General features: G+C 37.4%; 1 protein-coding gene across 2 annotated transcripts in view; it reads right to left on the bottom strand.

The window, feature by feature from the left end:
* The window catches only part of TSPAN12 (tetraspanin 12), a 64,940-nt gene that overhangs the window by 21,493 nt on the left and 23,793 nt on the right, over positions 1–19,654 (bottom strand). For both annotated transcript variants that reach the window (XM_019452550.2, XM_019452551.2), the window contains exons 5-7: positions 8,346–8,420; positions 4,514–4,621; positions 270–413 (exon numbers count right to left, since the gene is read on the bottom strand). In XM_019452550.2, coding sequence (XP_019308095.1) covers positions 270–413; positions 4,514–4,621; positions 8,346–8,420 — 327 coding nt within the window. The remainder of the gene's footprint in view (positions 1–269; positions 414–4,513; positions 4,622–8,345; positions 8,421–19,654) is intronic.

Here is a 19,654-nt window from a genome sequence, read left to right on the forward strand (position 1 = left end):
CGAGATCATGATCTAAGCCGAAGTTGGACGCTTAACTGATTGAGCCACCCAGGCACCCCCTACCCCCCACCGATTTCCTTTGTTAACACATGATGATTTTATACTGATTTTTAGTGCTATCCTGTTTCTCCACAAATTAGAGAATAATTTTAAGGGCCTTTATATTTAGATAGAAGAGGAAAATTTCATTGGCAAATTGTTAATTCTTTACCTAAAAGTCATTATAAGAAATCTTGTATGCATGATAAGTTCACAACATATGGCCTTACCTCTTGATAAAGGTCACTGAGATCTTCCTGGTGGGCCTGTTTGGAACATCCTGGGAATTCCCTAACACAACAGGAATCTGGGGGCCAGTCCATCTCTGTCATTTCCAGCCAGTCGGTGAAGTACACCACCCCACAGCATTTAAACTGCAAAAGAATGACTGGTCAGGCTCAGCAACTACAAAAATATTTTCTTAACTTACAGAAGGTTAAACGTTAGATTTCTTAAATTTTTGTACCCAGAGCCAAACTCACCTCTCTCATTACCTAACGATGTGTGTACATTCTATGTTGATGACAAAAATGCGGCCAAGGACCCTATAATGGAACACTTCGAACAATAATGCTCATAACACATGCAGACAGATCAGGCATGGCTGAATCTCTCCACAACTGTATGGCCCTCCATAAGTGATCATTCAGCAGCAGACTGAACATTCACAGTAACAAAATCATTAGCAAGAATCCTATATTTACCATTAAAACTTTAGCTACTAAAGAACAGTTGATCCATCTATTTGCATATCACCTGGTTTAACTAATATAACTGCTTAATATTTTCAGACATTAAATTACAAGTTTCCATTATCTCTGTAGAAAGAGTTGTTGACCAAAAGTCCACATCACAAAGATTACCCAACTTGGATTGATTAACCACTAAATTTTCAAAAATTTTTCAAAACATAAACACAGGTTTGGACAACAAATTTTTATTTAACTGAATGAGAATCTTGAAATAAAGTATCATATTCTAGCACCATGATCTCAGAAGAAATGATATGCCTTTAGCTTGAATAAAATTGGATTGAAGGAAAATTACTGTTGTCTTTTGTTTCTTTTTATCTGATTTCACCAAGGATTAGCAAAAACTTTTTCTGGTGAAAGTTTAGAAACACTGCTTAAGGATATATGTAGATTAGATTCAGAATAATTAACTATGATAATTTTCTGCCCTTGGATAGAGGGAGTTACTCTTCCCTACGGTCAAAAACAAGGACTCCTGGCAATCACTGAAAAGAACTTTGCCAAGAGTGACTGGCTCTGCAAATTATGTAGCCCAACAGACCAATCTGTGTGCAGGATTAACACCGTATCATAAACTAGCACAATCCAGCATTCAAAATCCAACTAAAATCATCTATGAGGAATTTTGAACTTCTCATGTAAAATGAAACAAGGAAAATACTAAAAACCATTTTACACTTTTCCTTTTGCCTAAGTAACTAATTAAAAAAAAATCTTCAGACTATTGTAAATGATGAATTACTGATGCCACGAGTAATACTAAAATTTTCTGAGAAACATTTTTTATATTTTTAGTACTTTCCTTTTATAAACTTGTTCTAAAAGCTACAGATATACCATAAAGATCATAAATTAAGTCTAACATAATTTGACATCATATATTTTACAAAAGGCCTTGAGTATCCATAAAAAACATACGTAGTAAAAAGACTTCACTTTCTAAAAATCATAAACTACTATATTTCCAAGGCAGGCTTTTTCAATTCTTGCACTCAGAGAAAACCCACTTCTCTCGTTTCCTAAGGACATGTGTTTTTCTATGTTGACGACAGAAGTACAGTTCTTGGAACTCAAGCTCTGTCCACAATAGAACAGCCCATTTATCTGGCCTGGTCAGGAAATGAGGTGCTCCACAGAAATGACTTTTCCAAATAACTGAAGCATACCATGTTCAGTGCCAGATATATTTTTTAATATTAATAAGTCACTGAGTCATTTTTTTTTTCTTTTTACATAGTTGTTTTTCTTTGTCAACAGGAGATACTAAATCGGTAATGAAATTTTCCCTGAGAACTCCCCTAAGTGGTCCCTCCACGACACTAGGCATGACTGGTTTACCTCTTCTCATGGTTTTCTCACCACCTTTAAAACCGCATTATTGAGAGAGGGCCACTCTTGCTAGCATCCTGTGAAACTGGAAAATACCACCACCACTTTACATATAAAGAAAGGTTCTGACGGGCCAAGTAACTTGCAGAGACCAGTATGTGGCAGGAGCCTATTTATTCCAAAGCCTGTACTCCAACCATTAAGTTAAAATAAATAAGTAAATACACCTTTAAAAATGAGTTTTTAAAAAATATATGAAATAAAGATCACTAAGGCTTGAGTGAGAGTCCACTAAAATGAGGTACATGCATAGAACTGCACTGAATGAGGGTCAGAAAAACTGGGGCCCCACCAGGTCACTTTTAGCTCTACAATTTATTTTGGGAGAGGGGTGTTATGGGCTGAAATGTGTTCTCCCTTCCCAAAATTCACCCCAAAATGTGACCACATTTGGAGATAGGACCTTTACAGGTGTAATTAAATTAAAAGAAGGTCATAAAGGTGGGATCTACTCCCATATGACTTACATCCATATAAGAAGGGGAAATCTGAACACAGATACATACAGAAGGAAGACGACGTGAAGACACAGGGAAAAGACTGCTGTCTACAAGCCTGGGAGAGAGGCCTCAGAAGAAGTCACCCCTGCACCCCTCGATCTCAGACTTCCAGCCTTCCAAACGGTGAGACGACGCATTTCTGTTATTCAAGCCCCCAGTGGTAACTTATTATGGCCATAGCCCTAGCAAACTAACACATAGGGGCTTTAAAAGACTCTTTCGGGGTGCCCAGAGATCTTTGCCATCTCCTTTCGGGTGAACTGGGCCTATGATACAGAGGAGGGAACTTACCAGGCAACAAAGCTAAAAACATGTACTATCATTACTTCGTCTACCTAAGTAAAGCCCCTCTTTGTGCCACTGGGAAAAAACTCACCTTGCTTTCTAGCCTGTTTTATCTTGGTCTACATCAGAAATCCCAGAACATAAGGAGCTCTGGACAGCTTCCACCCAGGGCAGTAGCTGAACACATCTTAACATAAATTCCCTAAGGCCTCACCTTTTTTCCCTTCACGTTGCCTTTAGTACAAATGAACAGTAAACAAACAAAGTCAGGAAGCATTTAAATAAATAGGAAATCTGTGTCACTATGATAATTTTCACCATCTCGACAACTGTGACACAAGGAGCCAAATTTGGAGATTATCCTGTACTTGAACCTCTGCCCATATTCCAGACAGAGGAACTGAGCAGAAAGCTGGATATCTATCATGGAAGATGCTGCCTCTCACATGAGTTGTGGCCCAGCTCTAAAGGAAACGAAAGGAAACAGGTATACTTGGTCACCCCAGCATCTCCAATCACAAGAAAACTGCGTGGGCAGAGAGCTTGGTTTGAAGCAAGATCAGCGGTTAACTTCAAGTCACCGAATTTTAAGCATCTAAATATAGTCTGTGTTTGAGAAGATGATATCCATGGGGCTTTATGGAAGTTGGGTAAGAAAAGCTGAAAGCGTCTGTGCTTTGTAATGCTATAGTTAATAACCTTGAGCTAAATGAGATCAAGCTTAAGATCCCATTTATTCTTCTCAACAATCCAAGGAGGCAGGTCATTTTATTATCCCTATTTTACAGGTGAGGAGACTGAGGCTAAAGAAGTTAAGTAAATGAGAGAAGCTCATGTAATATTAAGGAGCAGAGCCAGAATCTGAACCAAGATCTGACTAGAAAGCTCATGCTTCTTAAAAAAAAATGTTTATTTCTTTATTTTGAGAGAGAGAGAGCATGAGGGAGGGGGAAAGAGAGAGAGAGAGAGAGAGAGAGAGAGAGAGAGAGAATCCCAAGCAGACTCCATGCTGTCAGCACACAGCCTGACACAGGGCTCCTTCCCATGAACTGCAACATCATGACCTGAGCTGAAATCAAGAGACGTTCAATTAACCGGCTGAGCCACCCAGGTGCCCCAAAGCTTATGTTCTCAATGATATACTGATGCTTAATTCCCCAATAAGAACCATTATTTTTTTAAAAATTAACTGTTTAAAAATAAAGACAGCCCTAAAGGTTGTGAAAAATTATGTATTCAAATAAAACTTGGATATATATCAAGAAACTCTCATAAAACTTCACAGTAGGTTAGCAACATGGCTCTTAAGAAATTCTTAAAATATATGTGAAGCATGTGAAATGAAGGGAAAAATGGTACACACAGGAAGAAAAGAAGGGCATGGAGTTACTTAAGGTATTTCTCAGTAAAGAATTCCACCCAGGGTAACTGAATCATAGGCTTCACTTTTCAGCACAGAGAAAATGACCAAAGCCAAAGCTTTGAACATTTGTTTTGAAAGTGTGCCATTTATTCCATACCCTCTGCCTCAGACACTGTAGCACTTACCTCTCTCTGGAAAAAATTCCAAGCGTGGGTAAGCCACCGGTATCTAGGTAAGCCATAATTTGTCATTCTGGCTTTCAAAGTGACCATGTCTGACCACTGTACTGGAACCTGGAGATAACAAACAAAATATCAACAGCTGGAACACACAAACACACACATACAGGAACGCAAACGTTCACATATTCATAAATACAATCACTCACAGACTCATACACACACTTGGAATGTATTGCAATTAACAGATGCTATTTTAAACTTATATTTGTGGCCTAAATTAAGCTCAAGGTTATTAGCTACATATTAAACAATCTCTATGTGTAGATGTTTGCAGTAAATGAGGAAGTTCTTTACATTAAGCAAAGGAAAGAAAAGCAAAATCATTTAATATTTCTAATGCTAATATCAAGCATTAGAAAGTCACAAAACAAGCAGTTTACTGTATATCCTACAGATCCAGCTAAAGAGCTCCTCATAACAAATGATCTTTGCCCAGAAAAGTCCTCTGATTTGATTTCAGAATGCTATGGAGTTGGTCTTTGAAGTGACTGCAGATTATAGCACTAAAATAATGGGATAAGAATTAAGAAGGAAAAGAATTCAGTTCAAGTCAAGCTTCACTATGGATTAAGTGTGTAACTATCTTTCCAAACATTGGGTTTCGGGTGCATGCTAGAATTTTAGAAAGAAAACCTCTCAGATTAAAGCGCTTTTTGTGCTTCTTGCCCCCAGTCACCTAGCACAGTCTCCCTTAACAGAGTGTTTAATCATGACAGCTTCAGGTACACAACCCAACAGTTGGCCAGAAACCTAGTCAGCATATCATGCAGTGCTTTATCTACAATGCCAGAGGAGAAACTGATGCATACACATCATAGCCTCACCACACATGTGGTATTAGGTTTACAATACGTAACTGGGAAACTGGACAGATATCCATATCCGATCTATCGGGTAATACAGGCCAAACTTAGCCAAACGAGCTTGACGCTAACTCAAGATTAGGACTGTTTTGAAATCTTACTTTTAAAAGACAGTAATACCAATAGAAGTAGTTTCAAAATTCCTGACCACAGAAATTCTTCATTGTTTTCCTTTGTTACTTTTCTTTTTTAATACTTGGAAATGTGCATATAAAAGGAAACATGCCAACACTGGGGCACACAACTCTGTTCCCCCCGAAAAATGGTCTGACCAGGTATACTCCATGTTCGCACGGTTTCGACATATTTCAGGTAACTAAACCAAAACTCAGGCTACTCACTATAAGTTATTATTTCATATGCTTTTGAACATAATATACATAGAAAGGAAATAAATTCTCTAGAAATTTGTAATCTGAAACAGTTAATATTATTGATTTTTCTAGAGAAAGAACGAATAGGAGGTAACTATGTATAAGCAACAGAAATAACAGGGAAACAGACTGACGTCAAATCTCTTGATTTGGTTATCAGAATAGTCTTATTTTAAATTTTATTTTACAAAATAAATATAAGTTGTTTCCCTCTTGTGACCACAATCAATCTGAGACCAAATATGGCAAGAAACAGAGATCACTGAGGTTCTGGCACAACATACTGTGATTTGGCCATAAAGGAAAACACACAGTTATTGGCTCCTTGCATGGAACAGCTAAGAGCACAAAGCCCATTCTATGCAAAGGCTGGGTTCTGCAAAATTTGGCAGCTAATAAACTTTAATGGCACTTTTCTTTCACACTGCTATTAGAGCAAAAGCAATAAAAAAAATTCTGACAAACTTTTTTTCCAAAGAACCATTTTCCACGTTTCTCTTTTAAACAGCCCAAACAACCCCTGCTCTATCCTGATGACTTAGTGGGGAAGATTTGAATAAGCAAACAGTGATGTACGCACTCAACTGAAATGGCGGTGTGCATCCATATAGTACCACTATGACACCAAGAAGGTATGTGGCGACTGTCCCTTAACACAACAGAAGAAAGTATCTTCTAGAATTAGATTATATTAGAATCAAAACAGTTACTTTCACATACCTTAAATTAATTCATTTCATATTTGTTATAACTTGGGAGATTTATCAAATATCAGTATGACATAAAAACTATACAAACCATTTTAAAATCCATAGAGAGCAAACTTATTTCTAAAAACCTTTAATTATCAAAAAGAACATGATCAAAAGCTGAGCTGACGGGATCAGAGGTTAATTATACAACTACTATCTATTGCTTGAATGTCAAGAAGATATATGTATCTTGGGAAGAAAGAAAAAAATTGGAAGAGAACATCTCTTTATCAGTAAAGCATAGAAACTGAGTCTGGAAGAACTACTCTTTCACTCCCCTAAATATACAATGTTTCTAGGGATGGAGTGAAAACGTGATTCTCAAAGACAGCAAGAACATTCCTATTTTAATAGGAGATTTCGTTTTAAAGAAAGTTTTTAACTTTCTTAAAATTAGTTAGAACCTGCCCTGACTTTTCAATTTTTAACAGAAAAAAAAAAAAATCATCGTAAATTCTCTCTTCTTACTAAGAGCTGTCAGACAGGGGAAGCACTACTGTTTTCGGAGGGGTTCAGAGAGGCGGTTGTGCCAAAGCATCGTTTACATGCAAATTAGCATATGCAAAGGACCCATTAGTCTCTAATTACCGCTTAGGATTCAAAACAGTCTCACAGGACAGTAACAGATTCACCACAGAATCTTCAACAACTGTATCGGTACCAAAACACGTCTATTTTATTACACAACTGCTGAAATGCCTCTCTGAAATAAATACAAAATAACCTCTCTCTTTTTAAAAGCTCTTAAATGTTAAAATGTTGAGGATTCACCTGGGGAACTTGTCACAAATGTGGATGCCTGGTGCCTGCCGTTTCTTCCTCTGCTTTCCCCTCTATTCTGGCCTAGTGCCCTATAATGTGCATTTTAAAGACTGCCCTGGGTGACTCCTGCTGTAGACAGTCCAAGGACTACTTGTTGAAAAACATCATCTTCCTGAAACAGAATTACTCCAAGATGCTCGCAGTGGAAAAATCTGGCCTGCCACCATGAAAACAGCCAGCAATCAAATATGCAGAGATGTTCAACCTCATTGGCGATAAACGCACCAATTTTCATCAATGACGTGGGCAAACGTTAAAAAAGTAATAATGCCTAGTGTTGTGCAAGGGTGAGGAGCAAGTGATTAACCAAGCAAGACTGGTAAAATCTGAAGACAGAGACTCTGACCCTTGTTCCTTCTCTCATTCATAGCTATAAAAGTTTGTTTCAGTTGATAAAATGAAAGAAAAAAAATGCTTCAGAGCTGTTTTCAGGTAGCCAAGTCTCAAACTAGCAGAGTGTTTCTAGGCTGAAGTAAACACACAGCAACTCCTCAAATATAATTCTTAAAGTAGAAGATGGCTCAGCTTGTTGCGAATAGAAGCTGCATGCTTCCTATTCATCAGCATACAGCTGCAGTGGGCATTTTCTGAGGCTTACATGTAGATTTCCAAGCTCTCCCAGATCCTGTTGCAAACACAAATCTTTCCTATTACACACTCAGAAGTTGGCACAATTATTTTAGGACACCTATTATTTGTAGTCTGTTGTATCCATGTTTAAGCAACCTGTGGAATTAAAGACATATAGTACAGCAAATAAAACATTACAAATTATGATTTGGAACTATGCTTTAGACACAGACAAGAAAATGTTAATTTTCAGAGGTATTGGGACCATCATTGTTATCATATAGTATAAACATTCAAATTAATAATCATGTGCCTAAATAACTCCAAAGTATGTGATTTAGAAGTCTGCACTAGAGATTGTCCAGATTGTAACTGTATCCCACTTTGAACTCACCATAATCTCCTGTTCATACGTCCAAACACCGCAAGCCAGTTCCACACAGAAAATGACGAGCAAACTTCCAAAGTACTGTAGGAGAACAAACAGTTAATGCTGTTAGGATAGAATCAAAACGAGATGCAGTCATTAGACACAAGCTAAATATTATTCAGCATTGTTTATCCAGTGGACAAGAAAACAGAGGCATATAGTCAAGAAGCTCCCTTGGGAGTAGATGGGAGACGTGTCAGCAAATTTAGAGAAATCTGCAGACAACGTCCAACAACTCACGTACATGGGCCGTTTGGCTGGTGCTCTATTTTATCAAGTACTTTCATGATGAATTCACTCAAACACCTTGTGAAATGGATAGGACTACCTCATTTTATAAGTGAGAAAATAATGCAGAAAGTAGGCAGTGCGATTTGCTCAAGAATGTGTACAGCGAATTCTGGAGGGCTAAGACCCTCGCAGTTGTGTCCCTTAAGCCATACCGACACCTCTCCCATTGTGGAGGTACCGTTGCAGAAATAGGAGGTAAAAGTGTGAGAAAGAAAGGGCTGTCTAAAAGCTCTCTTCACTAAATTCCAGCAGAAATAAAACAATACCAGCGCTTTCTGCATCTTACGTCACTGGGTCAGGGTGGGGGGTCCCTGGCAGTGATGATTAGTGATTAACCCCCATTACTGGAAGGACATTTCCCTTACGGGCAGGAACTTTACTGTGTCCCTTGTTACAAAGCAGGTGCTCAATAAAGATTTGTTATATAATAGAATAAATGAAAACAAAGCAGAGTGATATCACTGTAAGAGACTGGGAGCTGCCTTGGACTGGGTGATCTCTACGAAGGTGATTTTTAGGAAGAGTCAGTAATGACAAGAAGGCAATGCTGATAAGATTCGTGGAAAAGCAATCCAGGAAGGGGAACTATTAAGAGCAAGGTCACCTATCTGAGCACGCTACTTCGTTAAAAATTCCCTGGTAACTGGAGTACAGAAGGAGGCAGGGTGGGTACAGGGAGTGTAAGTAGACCACGATGAGGAGCGTAAAGAGCCAGATCTTCATGGGCAGTAAAAAGGATTTTGGCTTTTATTCAAAGTGGAATCAAAATCCAGCGGCATGTGACAAGATCTGACGTACATTATAAAAACATAATTCTGGCTGTTTTGTAAAAAACGACCTGCAGGAAAGCAAAGGTGTGATAACAAAAAAAAATTGCTAAATAAAACAATTGCTGAGCTAGCATGGTAGCAGGGATGGGCTGATACAGGATTGTGAGCCATCAACACTTGAGCACTGAGCTTCTTTGCTCATCATTTTTGCCAAGGGGAGGAGGAAATAAGAAATCTCGAAAACTGAGCTGATTTTCTACTACTTCCAGGATATATCCCTGTTATTTAAAGACATCAGTCACTGCTACTAGTTTTAATTTGCTTCTTTCATATAAAAAAAATAAAGAATATGTAGCTGCATAATCTCGTAGATCATAACATGGTTTGAAAATAAAAATTGGTTCAAAAGATAAAGTGATATTTGTTAAGGTATTCCATTTTAGCACTTTTGTTTTCAATATATGCAGTACTCCTGGTCAGCATCAATCTACTCAAATCTCATTGCCTTACTTTAAAGATTTTAGCCTTACAATGATGATCAGAAGAAAGTTTGTGAACACAGTACTCTAAGTCAGTTTTTCTGTAAACTCTCTTTCATGGCTTACTTAAGAGATTTCTAGACACGAACAATACTACATTTTCCCCTTATGTTACAAAGAGCAAATATTCAATAATTGTATACTAGATCAATTTTTTCTACGTTTGAGAAGACCCTGCAAGAGAGTAAGACTCTAGAGAAAAATTATACCATGGGATATTCTTGTTTTCTCAAATCTGTAATCTAATAAACTCTTTTCAAAATTGATGTTAGGTTACAATGAAGACCAAAGCAGCCCTGAAAAGCAAGACATCTCTAAAATAAAACATAGACATGGACACTGTTGCTTGTCAGGAGATAACCTTACTTTGCCTTGCAGATCACCAGGCAGATTTCTGGATTGATTTTATATCCTTTTAAATTCCATTTGAGTCGCTTCTCTTGTTTCTTGCCTCCTGGAGTCACTGGCCAGTGAAGGGCCAGCAGAAGGGCCCCAAGCACAGAACCCAGGGCAAAGTGCCCAGATGTAAGCAATACTTGTAATACCTGGGTAACTGTGCCAGGCCTATGGATCCAAACAGTGTAGTAACTACTCACACGCCAGCACCTCTGATTTCTTATGGTGAGCATTACAATGGGCTAGCAACATGATGACCTAAGCATCTCCAGGAATACATAAATAAAGCCTATATAACTAAAACAATTGCTTATTAAAAACTCAAAACTGAGATTATCTATCATGAGAAAGAAGAAGTCCACATAAGTTGGACACTGCTTTAACTCTGGGAAAACTCTAAAATTATTTTATCTTTTCAGATTTCCAATGATGTCACTGGATGCAAGTTCTTTCATATAAAACAATACTTCTGTCTTTATTCTACTTATACTCGGGAGCACAGATTTATTTCAGCTTCAGATTGAAAACGCACATTTCATCAACATTGTAAAACCTCCTTGAACTAAATTAAATCTAAAATTTAATTCAAATTATACATATATATGTTGTTGTTTTTTTTTTTACAAACAACGTTGCAGCCTCATGGTCAGATGCCTTTGCTTTGTTGTCATTGTATTGGCCTCACACGTCTAGTCTTCTAATTCCAAGGAAAATGTTAAATGCCAAATCCATTGTGAACACAACAAAGAGAGATCAACCCCATTTACTCCTACTTTTTCTTTTTCGGTGAGCTCTGAGTCTTAGATGGTCATCCTCAGATTGACTATTGACCAGAGAATCCCTCTGCCAGTATTTTGTTTAAGGGCTGGACCTGAGTGAGGCATCTGCTAATCCATAATTTCAACAGAACAAAGGTAGCAAAGAATAAAGCAATGGCTCCTGCTGACCTTTGCTATGGTATGAAGTGCACATACGTGTCACATTTCACTAAAAAGCCCTCCATTGTCCTCGACAGTATTGGGAACATGTGCATATCTCCCCTGACGGCGTTAGCCTGTGTCTCTCCTGCACGTCTACATCTACCATCCCCCTGCACATGCCTGGGTGAGGTGGTCTGCGCCAATCTAGTTTGCAGACCAACCAGCTACTCTCATCTCCTTCCTGAAACTTGAGAAGAGCTCAGAATTTGGAGTCGGAAGACTGAAGTTCAAACCCAGATCTGAACACACTCTGTGACCTCTGGCAAATCATTAAACCGGCCTGACTTCAGTTTGCTCATCTGTATGGTCAAGATGAAATAAAGCCTTCTTTGCTATTATCATCAAGGTTGATGGGAGGGTGGTTTGAAAAATGTCTTAATTTTAAATTTGCAAAACATTATACAAATGTTATTCTGAACCAGTGTGTGAAATGCAATCCAATATTGACTTGTCCTTCCTTGCCGTAGAGGAAGTGCATTACCTACAACGTGACCCGTTTTTTTCCTCATTATGGTTCTCCAGCATTTCCTCTCTCGTTCTTTACCACTTTGCTTTTCTCCTTCCCTCCATGTATGGCAGGGTTCCCACTGTGGTACATCAGGCCTCAGAGGCTTTGGCTTTTAAACCAGTGAGGTGCTTCACACATAAGACACAGTGCTCATTAACTATTTGATTACTGGTTCTGCCTGGCAGGGATCTAGTTCTTTTTTTTTTTTTTTAAGTTTGTTTATTTTGAGAGAGAGAGATAGAGCACAAGCAGGTGAGGGACAGAGAGAGAGGGAAAAAGAGAATCTCAAGCAGGCCCCGCACTGTCAGCAAGGAGCCCAACATGGGGCTCGAACCCACGAACCCTCAGATCATTACCTGAGCAGAAACCAAGCGTTGGACGCTTAATGGATGGAGTCAGCCAAGCGCCCCTGGCAGGGATCTTGTTCTTAAACATTATCTTATGCCCCGTACCTGAGCAGTACCTGTCACACAGCAACTAGTCAATAAATGTTTGGTGGGAATAATAGTTTACCAATGAAAAAGACCAATTTCAGATTTCCTTGAGATTCTCTAATTCGAACTGTTTCCTGTTGACGTTTGACTCCCCTTGACTTCTGCTTACACATTTAAAGAAATTTTAAATGTTGCCTTTCTGTTTTACTATGGTCTTTTTTTGTGGGTTACTATATGATAATCCGGTGTGCCTTTAAACAATTGGGACGATTTAATGAAGCTAAATGAGAGGAGCTTTCCTCAGCTACCAACAACTGAACATTTTCGACAAATGAAGAATGTGAAGCTGTGTGTTTATACAAAAAAAAAAAAAAAAAAAAAAAAAAAAAAAAATTCAGAATGCGATCATTTGCATGACAAACTATTTTATTTGCTTTAAACCTGATCCAATACAGAGTTCCTTAAAATAGCTAAGTTCATCTACTGTAACTCAACCAAAATTTGTGTTCTATGGATAAGCTTTATCTCTCAGCATATGTTCATGAAAAAAAGAAAACTGCATCAAATAAGGCAAGCGGGCAATAGGACACACACCCCAAAATATGCAATTAATTAGTGACTTTTTTTAACCAAATCTCTCAGGCTGAGGGTAATTACTGTCAGCTAAGAACTGAGAGCCCTCCCTAGGTTAGATAAAAGAAGATCAAATAAAACACTGTATGTGAAGTTGCTTTGTTGACTCTTTCTAAACGAGACAAATGAGAAGAACATGGGATCTGAAATAAAATAGACTTGGCCTCCAGATTCTGGCTCATGTACGTATCAATTGGATGAATGTGGGCAAACCACTAAGCCTCAGTTTCCTCATTTGTAAAATGAGAATGTTAAAAATAACCTTGCGGTGTTGTGCTAAGGATTCAATCAGGTAAAGTGTTCTTGGGTTGTAAACACTCCCTAAATAGCAGCTAGTAGTAACCGTACCATAGCACCTAGTAGAGTATAAACTCAATGAGGACAAGACGTATCATTCTGGCTTAAATACTTAACATACTGACTGGGATAGTGCACGTACTCAAGGCCTATTTCTTGAGTAGATGTGCTAGGATCAGAGGAGGATGGTGAATAACATGATTCATTTCCTTTTATCAGCGGCACTCCCACTAAAGGATGTCTAATCCTACAAGCTATTTGACAAAATCTTTACTGAAATCCCTATCTAATGCGAATATAGCTGGTATTTTTCCAAACATCTCTATTAGGAAGCCAAGGAGGAAGTAGTGGGTGGGGAACCCAACTTCTCTTTAAAAAGGACTGAAATCAAGTTGTTATTTTAAACTAAGATTGGCCACAATATCCACAATATGGGAAGAATGGCATAGGGTTAACCACTCCCTTTGTCCATTGGAAATATTTGAGGAGGAAGAGAAGGACATCAAATCCCACCTTCCTATTTAAGCCCTTGGTGACTTGTGGGTAAATGCATCCCCCAAGAGAAACAAAGGAGAGTTATTCCTCCCTATTAAAGGTTATTTCATCTCATTATATGTATACAGACAAAATAGTAAAATCTCAAGGAAGTCCTTTCCTAAAAAAACATTTATTTATAAAAATGATTTGGTTCCCTGATACCATCCACCCCAGGATTTCCCCCTAAAGAAAGCAGATTAATAAATACATGTCCCTATCCCTTCTCCCTCCTGAAATTTCACTAAAAAAGGGGGGAGGGGCATTTTTTTTAAAAAAGGTATATTCCCAGAGGTAAAGGAAAAGGAGATAGCAACAAGCATAGTTTGGAAATGTACAAATTTATCAACAGTCCCCCAAAAGCTGAGTCGTAACCTAGTGGAGAAATTTGAAAACAACAGGGTCCCCCAAATGCTCAGATATTGGCAGCTGGGATACCACTGAAAGTGGATGAAGGTAGAGCTAAAGAATGACTTGTTGCAAACCTGTTTAGGAAGAAGTGAGACCCCTCAGGTCCCTTTCCCCACACCAGGTAGCTGGGTGACTACCCAACCCCACCCATACGGAAGTTGGGGATATTCATTCATGTCTGGAGACAGTAAAACAGAGTGTCAGGACTAGGGACACTGGATACAGTAGAGGATAAAGTACCGTACTAAAAAAAAGAATTGAAGTTCAAATTTACACACCTTTTCCACAAAGGTTCAAAACTCCAGTCGAACCAAAATAAGCATTGGCTTTCTCAGTAGAATACCGGAAGCAAAAGGGCAGTGGAGGAATGTCCTCAACATTCTAGGGAAAAAATGATTTCTAACCTATAATTCCATAGCAATCAAAATTATCATGAAAAGGCAAATAAAGCCATTTTTAGCCATATAGGCTTCAAAAAATTGTCTCCTCTTCAGCAAACAACTGAAAGATGTGCTTCCTAAAATGAGAGACTGAACAGAAAATGGCAATGACTTGGAATCCAAAAAACAGGGATCTAAAATAAGAGAGAGACAAAGTAAATCCCAGAATGGTAGTAAAGGGATAGCCCATGATGCAAAAGCTTCAGTGGGCCTAGACTGGAGCATGTCTAGAATGTTCTGAGAGAGATTTCTTAAAAAAAAAAAATTGATAGAATGCCCCAAATATTTGGACATATAAAGAGAACAGTTATACCAGAGGGAGTTTAGAGTTGAATTACACAGAAATACATAGAAAATAGAGTTATTAATTCCAAGAAAAACAAAGTATTATTCCAGAAAGAAAAATTAAGCCCAGTACTTTCCTGGCCCAGCTGTGAATAGTATTTACATAGTCCTAATCCTAAGCACTGATCTATCCAGAGTTATGACACGTCCGTGTTGAGATATGATAGGAAGTATGCATGAAAGGTTGGGGCATGAGGGCAGGAAAGGGCACCAGTTCTCCATCTTAATAAGTTCTTGAGCATAAGAAGTCAGTGGGTAGTGCTTACAGCTAAAAATTTTTAAAAATGAGAATTTACATAAATATGAGATTTAGAGATGGGGAAGTAAATTCCAAGGGAATCTGTGAAAACAAAATTGAGAGCAGCTGCCACTTAGGAGTGGAAGATGGCGTAAGACTACTATTTCTTGTAATAAGGCCTTGAGAATGAAATTAACTGTAAGTTATGTGCATGAAGCACTCTGATACAAATAAAAGCAAAATTAAAACAAACAATAGTCCCCCTGAAGCCCTGACACCAAAGAGAAGAAGCTTGGAGACAGGATTTTCTATGTTCTACATAGAAAACGTTTTTCAAACAGGCGGCGAATTTTAAGTGGCCCAATTATACTTCACGGTTACTGGAACTAAAGGCGGTGGGTGGCAAATGGAAACTTCGTGCTCAGGTGCTGTCATCTTTTTGCTAAATGAACCTTCAGTAGCTTAAAATAGGAGTGCTACAACAAAATACAAAAGTGTATACTTAAATGTGATTTATAGACCCAACCCAGGGGTCTCTCTGTATTACTAGATCCTGTTTGGCAATTCGGATCTCTCCTGGAACATTGCTCATTAAAACCACACATACAGTCTTCTCAGATTAGTGTGAGTTGGATTATTTTCCATGATATTTCATTTCAGTCAAAAAATTATGAAGCTTAGAATTCTGTTTTGTGGGCAATTTCATTCAATGAGAGGGGCCTGGTTTTAGTTAACTTGCTGGAGAGAGAGATATATTTGTATACTCAAGTCACATGAGTATATAACATTGTAAGTGCACAAAAGTATATTAAATGTGTGTAAAAAAATCAAGTATACTAATATAGCTATGCAAATATGTGTATGTGAGTGCATACACACACACATATGCATGCATAAATAATTTACTGTGCCAGAGATTTACATGCTATATAATTTATATAATTATATGATATGTAATATACAATTATATAATGCTATACTATATAATTTACTTCTCAAAAAATATTGCAAGAGCATCATTACGCTATTTTTAAAAAGAGAAAATGGAGCTAGGCACATTCTCACATAAGTGAGAGGCAATAGAACACTAAGTTTTTCAGAGCCCAGGTTCTGAAGTCAAACATCCTAGATTCAGATCCCAGCTTTACTACTTAATAGTTGGGCAAATCACTTTTCTAGATCTCAATGTCCTCATCTGTAAAATGCAGATAACAATAGTGAAGCCTCATGGTATGGTTGGGAGAATTTACATACAATACTGGCTGGCACATAGCATGTTATTATATTAGGGATATTGGTGGTGGTGTTAGCGATATCTCACAATCTACCATTTAATAGACCCCCAACTTATGAACATACATGCACACAGGGACATGTTCACATATGTTTATATAAAACTTTTCTTATCTTTGAACTGATGGGGAATGACCTAAAAACCTTATGTTCCCATCTTTGACCTTTCCCAGCTGGAAAAAAAAAGACTGCCAATAATTTCAAAATTTTAAAGATGGCAAAAAAAAAAAAAATGTCCTTTTTTTGTCCATCTATAATGGCTAGTTAAAGGTACAAATGCTGTTTTACTGGCTATGTAAAATCCTTGACAAGTTATATCAGAAATTCCATCTCTTATTTTTATGTTTTGAACTTCCATTAAGTCAGTCAGATCAGCTTCTTTCCAATAGTAAAATTAATTTTTATTCTTATTCACATTTTACAATTTTATAATGAAGTCTCGAGTCATGTAGGCAATGAGTGCTTAACTGTTCATTAAATGGAACTTTTATGAAAGTACTAATAAATGAAAGTGATTTTTGTACCTTTAATTCTTTACTGTTAACAATCAATAATAATAAAATTTCTAAGAAAGTAGTATTTATTTTTGTATAAAATACCAAATAATTTTCACTTTTGGGAAAAGAGAGTAATGTTTAGATTTTCATTTCCAGCTTTGATCAGTCTAATGAAAACATAAAAGCAATCAATGTATTGAGTGTTTAAATGTGAAGAGTATTACATTTTATTTTATTTTATTTTATTCTAACGTTTATTTATTTTTGAGAGACAGAGAGAGACAGAGCATGAGTGGGGGAGGGGCAGAGAGAGAGGGAGACACAAAATCCGAAGCAGGCTCCATCCAGGCTCTGAGCTGTCAGCACAGAGCCCGACGCGGGTCTCCAACTCACAGACCGCGAGATCATGACCTGAGACAAAGTCGGCGCTCAACCAACTGAGCCACCCAGGCACCCCTGGGGAGTTTTAAGTTTTATAAGCAGTGAGAAATAGAGGAAAAAATATTTTTGATTACTAAGAGCATCTTATAGAAAATATATTCTATTACTGCAAAACTTCTATCTTCATTCCTTCCACCTTTAGAGAGAAGACTCTGAGATATACAGTATCTAAAGGAAACCAAAAGCCCTAGATCCAACCTACCACAAATAAACCAGGCACTTATTTTCCAAACTGTTTTTCTACATAAATACCAACTAGAAAATAACTTTTACATTAAAACAAAATTCTAATGTTTTCCTTGAACACTGTCATATAAGTTTCTCTGTGCAAGCAAGAGGATAATCAGCCAAGTATCACAGAACACTTTCAGTAAGAATATATTTCACTGAGAGAAAAGTAAAAATTATAGACACTGTAAAAATTATTTTAACCTGCTACGCTCTTAATTTATAGCTAAAAAAAATTATAACTAAAAACTCAGGCCGTTTTATCTTAAGAAACATTCAAAATATTGAAAACCAGAAAAGTCAGATTTGCTTATCTTGGAAAATTAGTACAACCTGAGATTCACCTCCCTGCAAATGAAAACAATTTCAAAATATAACATACTTTACTGGACATCTTAATATTTTTAAAACACGGTGCCTTCTGACTCCTATCTACACACTACATATCCAGCACTTATAACAAACAAAAAGTTTGATTAAAAGCCTACATTCATGAAATGATAAATGATAAACTCCAGTCTCTACCCTGTCAAATACTAAACTCTGCAAGCTTTCAGTGCTAAGTATCTCTATGTCAGTTGTTTATTTTTCCTTTCCTGGTGATTGGAGGTTTAAAAATATTATATTACTTATAGTTAGTAAATAAGAGAATTCCAGTGCCAAATATTTGTACAAGATAATGGAACAGCCGACATTTTGTTAAGAATCCACTGGGACTAAACTACTAACAGTCCAAGAGTACTTGCTGCTTAAAATATACACCCAGACAAAGCCTCTGTGTTAGCCTAGTCTCAAAACGATGTCATAGGCTTGGTACTTTCTGATGGCTAATTATTCACCACATTCTATGTCTCTCTACAAATTCTTCAAAGAAAAGGCAACGTTAAATATCCTTTAAGAATCACAAATGGAGTGAGATCAGTCTAATTTAGGAAAAAACCAGAACTATAAACCAATTTTTGAAGAAACATAATCTTGTAACTCCTGAGCCCATACAAAAGTTCAGGGTAAGGTAAGAAAATATGGTCATGATACGGTCCTTTGTTCATGCTTATGTTCAAATAAATATAGAGGAATATTTCTAATAGCACATCTAAATTCATGTTCCCTTTCAATTTTATCTTCTCCAGTAATTGCTGGGCTGATTTCTTTATCAAGGATGTTGGTGAAGTTCAAATTAGTACGTGTTTGCTTCATGTGCTGTTCAAACTATTTGAGAAATGTGTTACACCAGAATCTGAGGGACTTAGCCAAGGGCTACGAGTTCTCAGGGTCAATGATCTATATCATGAGAAGTAAACCATTAAGGGTGAGGCAATAAAGCAGCTGGACATGCTAGACAGGTTACCACATATATAGCTTCTGTTGCTTTGTAAGCTAGGTCAGCTAAAGTCTGCCTGCTCAGCCCTATCTCCAAAGATTTACAGGGTGTTACCGGTCTCTGAAGAGGCTATCTTTACATATAATTGGGCCGTTTCTCAGAATTTGAGACAGGGGTTCCCATTACCAGATCCCGGGCAGAAAAGTGCAAACAGGAAGGAGCTTTAGAAATATTCTAAGCAACAATAGCCAAAATACGAAGCCAGACCTGCTTCGTAACCAGACTGCTCCTCTCACATAGACCCATCCAAAGGTGGTCAGATCCCTCCCGAACATACGAGGGGCAGGAGTTCATTATCACAGGCACTTTTATGACAGCATCTTTTATGACAACAGGTTAAGAAACTGGAAATTTTAAAAGATGTTTTATTGGGCAGGAAGAGAACTTACACTCTAACCTCAGTCAGTAACTTTTGAACCTATTTGTATCTCTATGTCTGCGAAAGTTATCTTCTTCTAAATCACATTATTTTAATTATTTGACGCTTATTTTGAGACAAGATATATGCACTTTAACTTATTTTTGTATATTCTCCAGAACACCACAAACCCTATTTGTTAAAAAGAGTATTATAATAAAATGTTTCCTTCAATTGTACACATCTACACCTACAAATA

Source organism: Panthera pardus, unplaced genomic scaffold (genome assembly GCF_024362965.1).
Source record: "Panthera pardus isolate Hobbes unplaced genomic scaffold, ASM2436296v1 HiC_scaffold_8, whole genome shotgun sequence".
Classification (NCBI taxonomy): Eukaryota; Metazoa; Chordata; class Mammalia; order Carnivora; family Felidae; genus Panthera; species Panthera pardus.